Source organism: Trichoderma reesei (assembly GCF_000167675.1).
Source record: "Trichoderma reesei QM6a unplaced genomic scaffold TRIREscaffold_2, whole genome shotgun sequence".
NCBI classification, from domain to species: Eukaryota; Fungi; Ascomycota; class Sordariomycetes; order Hypocreales; family Hypocreaceae; genus Trichoderma; species Trichoderma reesei.
Window position 1 is genome coordinate 1,847,683 of NW_006711149.1, and position 12,261 is coordinate 1,859,943.

The 12,261-nt window shown below is 55.9% G+C and overlaps 3 protein-coding genes across 3 annotated transcripts; 1 reads left to right on the plus strand and 2 right to left on the minus strand.

Annotated features, from left to right (window-relative positions):
* Positions 1-89: 89 nt before the first annotated feature.
* TRIREDRAFT_55341 (glycosyltransferase family 2) lies at positions 90-3,129 on the plus strand (the record flags this gene model as incomplete). The annotated part of the gene is made up of 2 exons (XM_006962174.1): positions 90-1,866; positions 1,946-3,129. The coding sequence occupies 2 exons, from the start codon at positions 90-92 to the stop codon at positions 3,127-3,129; spliced, it is 2,961 nt and encodes a 986-aa protein (XP_006962236.1).
* Positions 3,130-3,882: 753 nt separating this feature from the next.
* On the minus strand, positions 3,883-9,130 carry TRIREDRAFT_45138 (beta subunit of assimilatory sulfite reductase). The gene is made up of 4 exons (XM_006961983.1): positions 8,984-9,130; positions 8,718-8,866; positions 4,142-8,515; positions 3,883-4,060 (listed from the first exon to the last, which is right to left on the minus strand). The coding sequence occupies exons 1-4, from the start codon at positions 9,021-9,023 to the stop codon at positions 4,028-4,030; spliced, it is 4,596 nt and encodes a 1,531-aa protein (XP_006962045.1). The 5' UTR covers positions 9,024-9,130; the 3' UTR covers positions 3,883-4,027.
* A 1,678-nt stretch (positions 9,131-10,808) lies between these two features.
* TRIREDRAFT_75045 (uncharacterized protein) lies at positions 10,809-11,814 on the minus strand (the record flags this gene model as incomplete). The annotated part of the gene is made up of 2 exons (XM_006962389.1): positions 11,626-11,814; positions 10,809-11,543 (listed from the first exon to the last, which is right to left on the minus strand). Exons 1-2 carry the CDS (start codon positions 11,668-11,670, stop codon positions 10,809-10,811), a joined length of 780 nt encoding a protein of 259 aa, XP_006962451.1. The 5' UTR covers positions 11,671-11,814.
* Positions 11,815-12,261: the final 447 nt, after the last annotated feature.

The following is a 12,261-nucleotide window of genomic DNA, read 5'->3' on the forward strand; positions in this document are numbered from 1 at the left end:
AGCCAGTGCCTCAGCCGACGACACTCGTCGATGCTGATACCACTGCTGCTGCTGCTGCTGCTGCTCCAGCGGGGCCGGCTGCGAAAAAGATGCGACCAACAGTCAGATGGAAGATTAGAAGCTCACACGACAGGCCGATTAGTTCGCGATCGCCGCTGCCTCAGTATGCCCCCAGTGTCTTGTCCTCCCACACGCGGACCGGGTCCATCCTGGACGACGCTCCCAGCATCCCGCCGCCAGACGGCTCCTACATGTCCTACGACACCAGGGATCCCTCACACAGGCCCTGGTCGCCGGCATCGAGAATGACGGACTACTCGCGCCCTCCGGCGTCTCACGCTTCCTACGAGCCCTCCGATATCAACGGCAGCCCCCGACCAGGAACCCCGTCATCGCGATATGGCGGCAGCCCGCGACGGCCTTTGCCTCCGGCGCCTCGCTATGGCAACACGTCGCGGAACTCGCAGTTTCCCGACGATATCACCGTCTCGATTCCCTTGGACCACCGCGAGGACGACGACTTCTATGACCCAGAGACTGATCTCAGCGAATCTCGCCATTACGACGGCTATGAGCACTACGACCATTACGAGGAAGAAGATGACCGCCACTATGGCGATGACCGCGACTCGTACCACTCGGGGTCGCAGGAGACGCTGGGCGAGGACCAGGAATACTACGATAAGTATGAGCATTATGGCCCTGCGCCCGACGGAGCGCAAGAGAGGCGAGGCGTCCGCGCTCCGCAAATGTCCAAGAAGGAAGTCCCGCTCATCAATGGAGAGCTGGTCTTGGAGTGCAAGATCCCGACGATCCTCTACAGTTTCCTGCCCCGGCGAGACGAGGTCGAGTTCACGCACATGAGATACACCGCGGTGACGTGCGATCCCGACGACTTTGTCGATAGGGGGTACAAGCTGCGACAGAGCATCGGCCGCACCACTCGAGAGACGGAGCTCTTCATCTGCATCACCATGTACAACGAAGACGAAATCCTCTTTACGCGAACCATGTACGCCGTCATGAAGAATATCTCGCACTTTTGCTCGCGATCCCGATCTCGCACATGGGGCGAGAATGGCTGGCAAAAGGTGGTTGTCTGCATCATCTCCGATGGCCGTGAGAAGATTCACCCGCGTACACTCGACGCCCTGGCTGCCATGGGCGTGTACCAGCACGGCATCGCCAAGAACTTCGTCAACAACCGAGCCGTGCAGGCCCACGTCTACGAATACACGACCCAGGTCTCGCTCGACTCGGACCTCAAGTTCAAGGGCGCTGAAAAGGGCATCGTGCCGTGCCAAATCATCTTCTGCCTCAAGGAGAAGAACTCGCGCAAGCTCAACTCGCACCGTTGGTTCTTCAATGCCTTTGGCAAGGCCCTGAACCCCAATGTCTGCATTCTCCTCGATGTGGGAACTCGTCCCGGAGGCACCTCGCTGTACCACCTCTGGAAGGCTTTCGACTTTGACTCCAACGTGGCCGGCGCCTGTGGCGAGATCAAGGCCATGAAGGGCAAATACGGATCATACCTGCTGAACCCCTTGGTTGCGTCTCAGAACTTCGAGTACAAAATGTCCAACATCCTGGATAAGCCGCTCGAGTCTGTCTTTGGATACATTACCGTGTTGCCCGGTGCCCTCAGTGCCTACCGCTACCACGCGCTGCAGAACGACGAGACCGGCCATGGACCGTTGAGCCAATACTTCAAGGGCGAGACTCTCCATGGACAGCATGCGGACGTGTTTACCGCCAACATGTATCTTGCCGAAGATCGTATCCTGTGCTGGGAGCTTGTGGCCAAGCGGGGTGAGAGATGGGTGTTGAAATATGTCAAGGGCTGCCATGGAGAAACAGACGTGCCCGGTAAGTGTCCCCTGAGTCGCGTTTTTGTTGAAGTTGTGTGTGTGTAAATAGAGAAATGAACTAACACGACCAAATCCAGATTCCGTCCCCGAGTTCATCTCCCAGCGAAGAAGATGGCTGAACGGTGCCTTCTTCGCTGCCGTCTACTCCCTGGTCCAGTTTCGACAGATTCTGCAGACGGATCACACCCTTGCTCGCAAGGTCCTCCTGTACATCGAATTCGTCTACCAATTTGTCCAGCTGCTCTTTACGTACTTTTCTCTCGCAAACTTCTACCTGGCCTTCTACTTCGTCGCTGGCGGGTTAGCAGACCCGCGAGTCGATCCATTCGGTCACGGCATTGGCAACGTCATCTTCATCATTTTGAGATACACCTGTATCCTGCTCATTGCTGTCCAGTTCATCCTGTCGCTTGGCAACCGTCCACAGGGCGCCAGGAGGCTCTATCTCGGCAGTATGATCGTCTACAGCATCATCATGGTGTACACGACCTTTGCCATCATCTACATCGTCGTCAGGCAGTTTACGGACAAGGACAGCGGCATCACATTTACACTGGGTAACAACGTGTTTACGAACCTCATTGTCTCCATGACCTCGACCATTGGTCTATACTTTGCCATGTCCTTCTTGTACCTCGACCCGTGGCACATGTTCACCTCTGCCGGCCAGTATTTCCTGCTTCTGCCGAGCTACATCTGCACCCTGCAAGTCTACGCCTTCTGCAACACGCACGACGTCACCTGGGGCACCAAGGGCGACAATGTCATGAAGACGGACCTGGGAGGCGCCATTGGCAAGGGCGACAAGGTCGAGCTGGAAATGCCCAGCGAGCAGCTCGATATCGACAGCGGATACGATGAGGCCCTGCGCAACCTGCGAGACCGCGTCGAGGTGCCCGAGAAGCCCCCGAGCGAGGCCCAGCTGCAGGAAGACTACTACAAGAGCGTGCGGACGTACATGGTGGTGTCGTGGATGGGGCTCAACGCCATCCTGGCCATGGCCGTGTCCGAGGTCTACAGCGACAAGGGCATCGGCGACAACTTTTACCTGCGCTTCCTGCTCTGGAGCGTCGCGGGCCTGGCCGTCTTCCGCGCCATCGGATCGACCACGTTTGCCGTCATCAACCTCATCCACCTGGTGGTCGAGGGCAGGATCCGCATGACGCTCAAGCTGCCGAGCTGGGCGGGCGGCATGGGCGAGAAGATTAGCGAGACCATGAGCAGCGTGGGAAGCAGCATTACGAATACCCTTAGAACATGATTTCTTTGTTTCATTTGTTTTGTCTCGAGCACCTTGTCGTTGGGCGAGGTCTTCTCTCGGTATATTGCTCCCCTCTTGTATGGAAGCCTCTAAGGAGGCTGGGTTATTAGGTAGGTAGGTTATCTGCTTTGTTTTCCTTTTTCATTTCTTTGCTTGTCAAGAGTTGTTTTCGGTACGACCCAACGTATTCGAACAATAAGCGGGACAGGAATGGTATTTTATATTCATGAGAATGGGGGGTTGCGGGCTGGGAAAGGGAGGGAGGGGGGTGGCTTTGGAATTGATGAGTCGTCGTCTCTTTGATGCGTTGAAAGAGCGAACAGCAAACGTGTTTTCTGATTCATGTCGATACTCTCTCTGTATGATTGTATGTCTTTTTGTCTATAATGGTTTGATGAGCTATTTTGTTTGATGAAGTTTGGTTTTTGGGACGTAGTGGTGATGGTGAAGACGAAAATGAGATGTGTTGCATGATTTGAAGTACAAGTATCTTTTCTTTCCTTTTTACATTTGTCGAGGGTTTGAGGAATGAAGAGTCGAGTTGATGAGATGAGATGACAAGAGATGTGACTTATTCCTTTCGTGAATTTTGTTCAGTCTTGGTTGGCCGCCATCAAGTTAAAAATCAGGGGTATCCATCCTCGAGACAAGGAACGTGCTTCTTTTGCTTGTGGTCTTGGCCTATCTTAATATGAGTTTATATTGTAGACAATGCTTTTGCCTTTTTGTGTGTATAATATATATATATATATATATATATATATATATAACAATGATGATGCCTTCAACGCCGGTGATATATCCAAAATTGACAATTCAGTTTCTCCCATCTTCTAACTCGAATATTCTTCCCCTTCACCCACACCCAAGACACCTCCTTCTTTGTCGTTCCGTTCGTCTACTCCTCTTCTGGTCCCTCTTCTTCCGCAACCTATTTCGCCAGTTAGCATCCAATAATTCATACTCGGAGAGAGAGAAGAGAGGGATTTTGTCAAAAGTTAGAGATACTCACATTATCGTGGAAGTTTTGTCCGTCCGTCGTCTCGTGAATGAGCCCGACCCGCACGCAAAAGTCACCAAACCGCTCGCCCTCGGTCCTCTCCAGCGCATAGCGCTTCAGCAAGGGCCGCATAATGGCCAGGATCTCGTCCTCCTTGATGCTCGCGCGGTACAGCTTGTTGAGGCGCTGGCCGTGGTAGCCGCCGCCGAGGTACATGTTGTACGCGCCGTACGCCTTGCCGACAAAGGCCACCTCGGCCAGCCAGGGCCGGGCGCAGCCGTTGGGGCAGCCCGTCATGCGCATGACGATGGAGTCCTGCCGGAGGCCGTTCTCCTCCAGGCAGTTCTCGAGCTTGGTGATGAGCACGGGCAGGTAGCGCTCCGACTCGGCCATGGCGAGGCCGCACGTCGGGAAGGCGACGCAGGCCGAGGAGCTGAGGCGCAGGGCCGAGAACTGGACGTTGTCGAGCTTGTACTTCTTCATCAGCTCCTTCATGGCGGGCAGGTCCTCGTCGCTGACGTTGCTGAGGATGAGGTGCTGGTTGCCCGTCAGGCGGAACTCGCCCTTGTGCACCTTTGCAATCTCCCGCAGGCCCGTCTTCATCTGGAAGTCGGGCGTGTCCTCGATGCGTCCGTTTTCGATGAAGAAGGTGAAGTGGTTCAGGCCAAACTCGTCTCGCTGCCAGCCAAAGGTGTCGACGTTGCTCTTGAACTCGAAGGCTCGCGGCTTGTCAAACTGCTTGCCCCACAGCTCCTCGACCTTGCCCTTGAACACTTCAACGCCCATGTCGTCAATGGTGTACTTGAGACGGGCGTGCTTGCGGTTCTTTCGGTCGCCGTGGTCGCGCTGGACGAGCATAATCTTCTCACATGCAATGTGCACGTCCTCCTTGTCGACATAGCCAAACATGCGGCCAGTCTGGGGGTACGTCTTCTTGTTGTTGTGAGTGGCACCCATGCCACCGCCAGCGAGCACGTTGAAGCCCTGCAGCTCACCGTTGTCGCCCACGATGGCAATCAGACCAATGTCGTGCGCGTAGACATCGGTGTCGTTGTGGGGAGGAACGGCAATCGTAATCTTGAACTTTCGGGGCAGATAGGTAGGGCCGTACAGCGGCTCAAAGTCTTGGACGGCGTCGCCCGCAACCTGGACCTTCTTGTCATTCTCATCGGCCAGCCAAATCTCGTGGTAGGCATTGGTGGAAGGCAACAGGTGGTTGCTGATCTTGGCAGCGTACGACTGGACTTGCTCGTGAAGCCTGGACTGAGCGGGCAGACTGCTGCACATGACGTTGCGGTTCACATCACCGCAGGCGGCAATCGTCGTCATGAGCGCGCGGTTGATGGCCTGCATGGTGGGACGCAGCTTGCCCTTGACGACGCCGTGGAACTGGAACGTCTGACGGGTAGTGAGCTTCATCGTCTCGTTGCCGAGCTTGCTGCTGATGTCGTCCATCTGCAGCCACTGGGCGGCTGTCGCAACACCTCCGGGCAGTCGGCAGCGAACCATGAAGCTGTACGCGGGCTCCAGGCCCTGCGCCTTTCTCTCATCGCGGACGTCGCGGTCGTCCTGGAGATAGGTGCCGTGGAACTTGGTCAGCTGGGAGTTGGCCGCCGAAATGGCGCCAGTCGACGTATCCCTCAGCTCCTCTGCGATGGTGCCTCGGAGGAAGTTTGACTCGAGCTTGATGTCTTCGTTGGTGATTGGCGGCGGCTCATCGGGGAGGCCCTCGACCTTGTCCACGCCAAGGGCTTGCCACAACTTGGGCTCCCACTCGGCGTAGCCTGTCTGGAAGCCATCCGGATCTTGGTCATCTCCGAGGCCAATGTCCACGAACCTCTTGCCACCAAGGTTGCCGAGAACTCGGTCAAGATCCTTGGCAGGCTTGTTATAGAAGATCTTGTCCTCCTTACGAGGCCAGTAGTGGCTGTCGCCCAAGCCAAAGACGGAGTAGTTGACGGTGGCCAGATCGAGATCGGTATTGTCTTTGATGGCATCCCAGAAGGCCAGACCGTTCTGGGGGAACTCTCCCTGACCGGCGGTGGAGGTGATGAAGACGATGTTTTCCTCGGTTGGCAAGTCCTCAATGGGATAATCCTCCATGGCCATTGCCGCCGTCTTCAAGCCACGGGCTCTGCCCCGGTTGGCCAATCGCTTGGCCAGCGTGCTGCCGTTGCCGTTGTCAGAAGCATAGAGAATGGTGAGGGGAGCGCCCAGGAGGCCTTCGAGGAGTTGGTTGTAGGCATCCTTTGCCTTCCTCTTCTGTGCAGCCCGGACCTCGGTTCCAAAGTCCTGACCAAGGCTGGCGGCAAACTTGGGCTCCTTCTTCATGATCTGCGTCAACTGGTTGTCTCGGGCCAGGAAAGCCTTCAGCTCTTGCTTGACGAGCTCCGAGTCCAGGGAGAAGGTCGGCTCGCCCTTGGCCTCGTTGTCGGGGTTCCACCGGTAAAGAGGCCAGTATCCAGCATCCACGGCCTTCTTGGTCTCCTGCAGAACGGTGAGAGGGGAGTCGGTCTCGCCAAAGTAGGGCAGGTAGGCCAACACGACTGATGGGCCGTTGAACTTGTCTGCCTCCAGCAGGGCCTGCAGAACCTGAGTGTATGAGCTGTAGACCGCGGTGGAAGCCACATAGACGTTGCCAAAGTTCATGGCGTATAAGCCGATGTCCTTCTTCCTGCGCTCGTGGTCGGCCGCAGCCTTTTCGGAGTAGGGAGTCGAGTCGATGATGAGCATGTTGACGTTCTCGCCAGACGCAAGGACGTGGTGAACACCAGAGTTGCCGAGATCATAAGCCCAGGCATCAGAGCCCATCAGCCAGAGAGACTCCTTGCGGAAGAGGTGTCGGTTCGCGAGAAGCTTCTGGGCTTCGGGCGAGCCATCCTGCTCCAGCTTGGCAATGACATCGTCAGAGATGACGTCGGACTTGGCCTGGTCGTCAGCGTTGACGGCCCACCGTGCCAGCCAGCTCTTGAGCGCCTCACTGGCGACGCCGGCGCTGCTCGCTGCCTGCTTGACCTCGGCGACGAATCTGTTGCGCAACTCCTTCCGGGCCAACAGAGAACCGAAGCCAAATTCAGGGCTGGCTGCTACTGTAGGAGAAATACCGGCGTTCTGGGACTGGAGAGCGTTGGCGATGTAGGTTCTGCTGCCGAAAAGCTGGTCGAGAATCTTGGAGTAGGCGACCTCGAGCTTCGGGGCATCCACGCCCACCGCAGCTGGTTCACTGGGCCCTTCTTTGACACCCACCTCCAGGTTCTGGATGGGCTGCGCGGCTGTGAGGTTCTGCACAACGCCACGGAGAGCCTGGGTGATGGCCTCAGGGGCAATGTATCCCAGCTGGTGGCCAACAATGGTCTCAACACCGCCGGGGCCGCTCTTGACGGACGACAAGACATCGATCAACAGGGGACCCCATTTAGTGGTCTTTCGGTGAATCTGCTCCAGGACGGCGATCCTCTTGATTGTCCGGGGGATGCTCGTCACAAGCTTGGAGCCAATCCAGGGTCGGTACAGGCGAGCAGTAAGAATACCAATCTTGGCGTAGACGTCATCGGGCTTCGCATTGTTGATGGCTTCGGCAAAGGAGCGAGTGTCGGAGCCGAAGATGAAGAGACAGTTCTCCGCGTTGGCCGGTCCAGTGTACTCAAAGGCGTTGTATTGTCGTCCCAGAGCCGTGTTCAGCTGCGCCCAAATGCGAGTGGCGCACACATAGACGTCCTCGGAGGTCACTTGGGGAGCAGCAATCTCAACCGTAGTGGCCACGGACGAGGAGCCCGTGGGTGTGCTTGAGCTGCTCGCCTGACTCGTCTTGGCTGACAACTCGGAGACCACCTTGGAAGCAAGACTGGCCGTCGAGGCCTGGAGGCCTGAGGGCTTGTCGGCGCTAGCAGAAGACTCGACCTCCTGGTGGTCTGAGGAGACGGCAACGTGTCCATCATCGGCATACAGTCCGGAAGCCTTGATGGTGCCAGCTTGTAGTCTCCTGACGGCGTCGATGTCAAGGACAGCTCGTACTACGGAGAAGTCTTCGAGGCCGATGGGCTCATCGCGGGCCGAAGTGTCTGGAGAGAAGAAGTGGATGACGGCCTTGCCGGTGCGCACAGCCAGGGCATGTGCGGTGATGGCCATGTCCTGGGCCTCCTGGAGGGTTTCGGACTGCAGGAAGGTCCAGCCCGAGTTTCGAATAGAGGTGATGACGGAGTAGTCGGCAAAGCCACGCGGCTGGAGGGCCACATGGAGGACAACGGGGTAGTTGGTGAGCTTGTAGAGGTGAGAGATGGAGGGGAGGAGGATGGTAGAAGGCGTCGTGACAGAGACGAGCTTGCCTGCCCGCGCAGGGGCGAAGACGGACAGCAATGGGTCATTGTTGTAGCGGACATATTGGATCTGGATTGAAGTTGAGAGGTTAGTTGGACGTTGCTGCTTGATTGAACCACCTTGACCCCCTAGTCCTCGGGCTGTCGGCGGACCGGGATCGGGTCGTCGTCACTTTTTGGGTGGGACGACATGTAAGTGCGGCAAAGGAGCAAAAGACAGAGCGAGAGAGGAAAAAAAAAACACCAACGAGCGCCCATTGCCAGGAACTCACCTCGGGGACGGTGTCTTCAGTCGCCGCAACAATTCCACGGTCCTTGCGGCCAGCGAACCGCTTCAGGTGGGAGGAAAACTCCGAGTCGGCAGCCAATGAAGGCTGGACGGAAATGACGACATCGCTAGAGAGGTAGGCGATTCTCGCAGCTACACAGAGCAGCACGTTAGCAGAAGCTCGGGAGTATGTAGATGATGATGGTGGTGGTTCAGAAGAGAAGATATAAAGAAGGAGAGGTGTTCATAGCAAAAGCAAGCTTGACTCACCAGCCTCTTCAGGCGTGCGGATCTGAGTTGAAGTCGCCATGCCTCTCGTTTCGTCGCCGGTCCTCGAGGGTCAATCCGAGGCTGTCGAAAGCACCAATGATCCCGACAAGGGCTCAGGGAAACAGCAAACAGGCGAGAATGAGAAATGGGGAGATGGAAAAAGAAAAGAAGAGAAGAAGAAAATAAAAGGAAAGAAGAAAAAAAAGATCAGCCCTTGGAGTCAGAAACGGACGATGCGCAAGGAATGGTGAGAACGGTTTAGTTATAGATAGGGGACCAACTACTAGCCCGCCATTCAACCAGCAGCCGTCAGCCAATGCCACCTCGCTATTTTCCCTCTTTTCTCAGCAACAATGACGGCCTTGCGTCTCTCTTTGCTGCTGTGTTTCCCTCTCCTGCTGTCCATGTCTCTCCCAAGGCTCCACCAACTGCTCAAGCCAAATTTCCATTCCCCGCAGAAGCCCGAGGGTTGGAGGATTGCGTGATCGCTTAGCGCTTGGGAGGTTCTGCACGAGTCTTGCGTGGGCGCCACCCGCCGGATGAGCAGCCCAGGCAAGCCATTGGAGGCGGCGGCTTGTGATAGGGCAGGCGGGAGGACGGCGGCGATGGCGAAATCGCTCGCCCTGACAAATCCCGGGCGTCAGATTCGCTGCGGGTTTGCGACATGGGAGGGGGGTTGTTTGTGTGAGGTGGTGAGAGAGAGGTGGTGAGGCTTGGAGGGGGTAGAGATGGATGCTACAGCACTGGGAATGGCAGGACTATCAAGGTATCGATAACTACCTACTACAACCACTTACTTAGGTACACCCTGAAACCACACCGCTATCATCAAGGAAAGAATCAATCACAGTATCAATCAATCAATCAATCAGGCAAACCAAACTTTGTGTCAATGTCATGTTGATTTTTTTGCAGCGAGTACCCTATACTACAGATGCAGATCACCGTTCAACCAAAAAAACAAGCAAATTCCCATCCCATTCCTCCAGCAAAACCCGTTTGCCTGTTGACGCCATCAACACTAAACCCACTTCAGCAACCGTCCTCTTGATCTGCTACCGCCGCTCTTCGCCGCAATCTTGCCGCAGCCTCTCAGATCCCAAGTTCACATGTTTCCAGACTTCCAACAAGAGCAAACTGCTCAGCCAATCCATCGTCCAATGTACCTTTAACTGCATCGTTTCAAGTACCGATCCTTTGTTGGACTGAGCCGGACCCTGGAATCAATAGCGTAGTCCTCCCAACGCCCATACGTACATCAAACCCACGATACTACCACTACCTTACCACTACGAGTACGATACTATGTACATACATACAAGGACCCATCGAAATCTCCCTCCGACTTCCGTCTCCCTCCCAAAGGCCACCGACGAGCCGAGCCCACAGCTCTCCATCCCATTCGCCCATTTGCCCGCTTCCCACAGAACTCATCGCCCGGTAGCGGCAGGGAGCCAGTCGCTAGCACCTCCGAATGCCGAGTCAAGGCCATGCTCCGGCCCTCGGGGCCTCTCTGCCTTCCCCCCAAAAGACCCTTAAATAAGCATATCGGATAGTATTACTTGTATGTATTAAATAAAAAAGGCCACGCTCGTGACCACTCAAAACAGTGAAATCCAAAAGCCTGCCGAGAATTTTTCTCTCGATGATGAATCGCGGGGCTCCGATCGCGTCATTTCAACCCCAGTCTTCCCATGACAGTACCCAAGTGGTATTATGTATTATTTCCTCCCTTCCATTACGTCTCAGTCCCTCGACCTCTGCCCGTCTAGCCAACTTGACTCTCTCGCCCTCTCCCTTTCTCCCTCTCTTGTATTATTACACCTCACACCTCACCAGCGAGAGTTCCCGCTGAGCTGGGCTTCCGGCTGCTACCGCCCGCAACCCATTCCCTCGCCTCAGAGTACTCCATCCAGTAACCGCGTCCGAATGACACCATCAGTCGGCCGAGCTGGCCTCTTCGGCCCTCACCGTCAGGCAGGTCCGCCGCAAACGGCCCCACCTGGTCGTCGACGCCCGGTCCCTCGAGAATCATCAGCTGCATATACTTTTGCAGCGTCTGTCGTGCAAAGTTCATGACGACCAGACAGAAGTAGACCCTGATGAGGGTCAGTCCGGTGATGAGAACCATGCTGGCCGCTGTCTCCTGGGGCACAACGCCGCCGTGCACGGCAGCTTCGCGTCGGAGGCCCTCCATGCCTTCGGCAACAATTCCAGGCAGGCTGGATGGTCGGATTTCGGTTGCGTTGGGCGTAGCAGTGGCAAAGTACCAATCCATTCCAAAGGCCACCGTGGAGAGGCCGTTGATGACGGTGTCGATAGCGTACAGCCAGGCCAGGGCCAAGCATTCGAAGGGAGTCTGCTTTCGGATGTGTGGGATCAGGTAGACGAGGGTGCCGAGAACGCCGATGCAGTATACGTAGGTCGTAAGCTGGAAGAGGGAGAGCTGAAAGCCGGTAAGGATGGCAAGGAGACCGTAAACGCCCGTGACCTTGTTGAAGACGAGCGCCAGTGAAATCAACTCTGTGCCCGTCTGGAGGCTGATGAGGCCAAAGAGGGTCTGATGGCGAGTGTCAGCGTCAAGATCACAACTTGGCCAGTTTCTCCTCGAGGAGATAGAGAGGGAGCCGCGCGTGGCCTACCTTTGGCCGCGGTATCCGCAGATACAGCCTCGTAAACTTGGACATGATGGGCAGAGAGATGATGATCGCCTCAAAGCCGTCGCGCTCTATACCGAAAGACAGCAAGCAGCCGTTATCGCCAGGCAATCAAACCGAGAATAAGAAAGGGAAGAAAGCAAAGCGACGGCGCAAGGAACAAGAGAGACTGGCGGAAGATGCGGTTTAAGGAATCTCGAAGAGGTTTCGGCGGCAGCGGAGATGGAACTGCGCCCAGGAGAGAGAAAGTCACAAAGCGCGCTTGGCCGCATCGGTGCGCGGGATCCGCAGGCGGCAGCAGATCTGGCCAGTCACAGATCGGACGAGACGCTGATGTCACGTGGCATATCACTTGAGAGGTGCTTCAGCTCGGCATGTCCGTACGCTGTAATAATGCAAGGGCGTGAAACCAAGGACGAGGCCTCTTTGAGCAGAAGCAATTTGTGGTGGATTCACTTGTCACGTCACCTGGGCGATTTCGAATTCGTTTCGTGTGTATGTAGCAGGTTATAGACGTATTCATGGGCTTGGGGAGTAGTCATTTGCTGGTCATACCTTAAAGGTATCTCTGGTTGGAGCGTCCCTTAGAAGCGGCACTTACAAGGCACATCGTACTGCGTT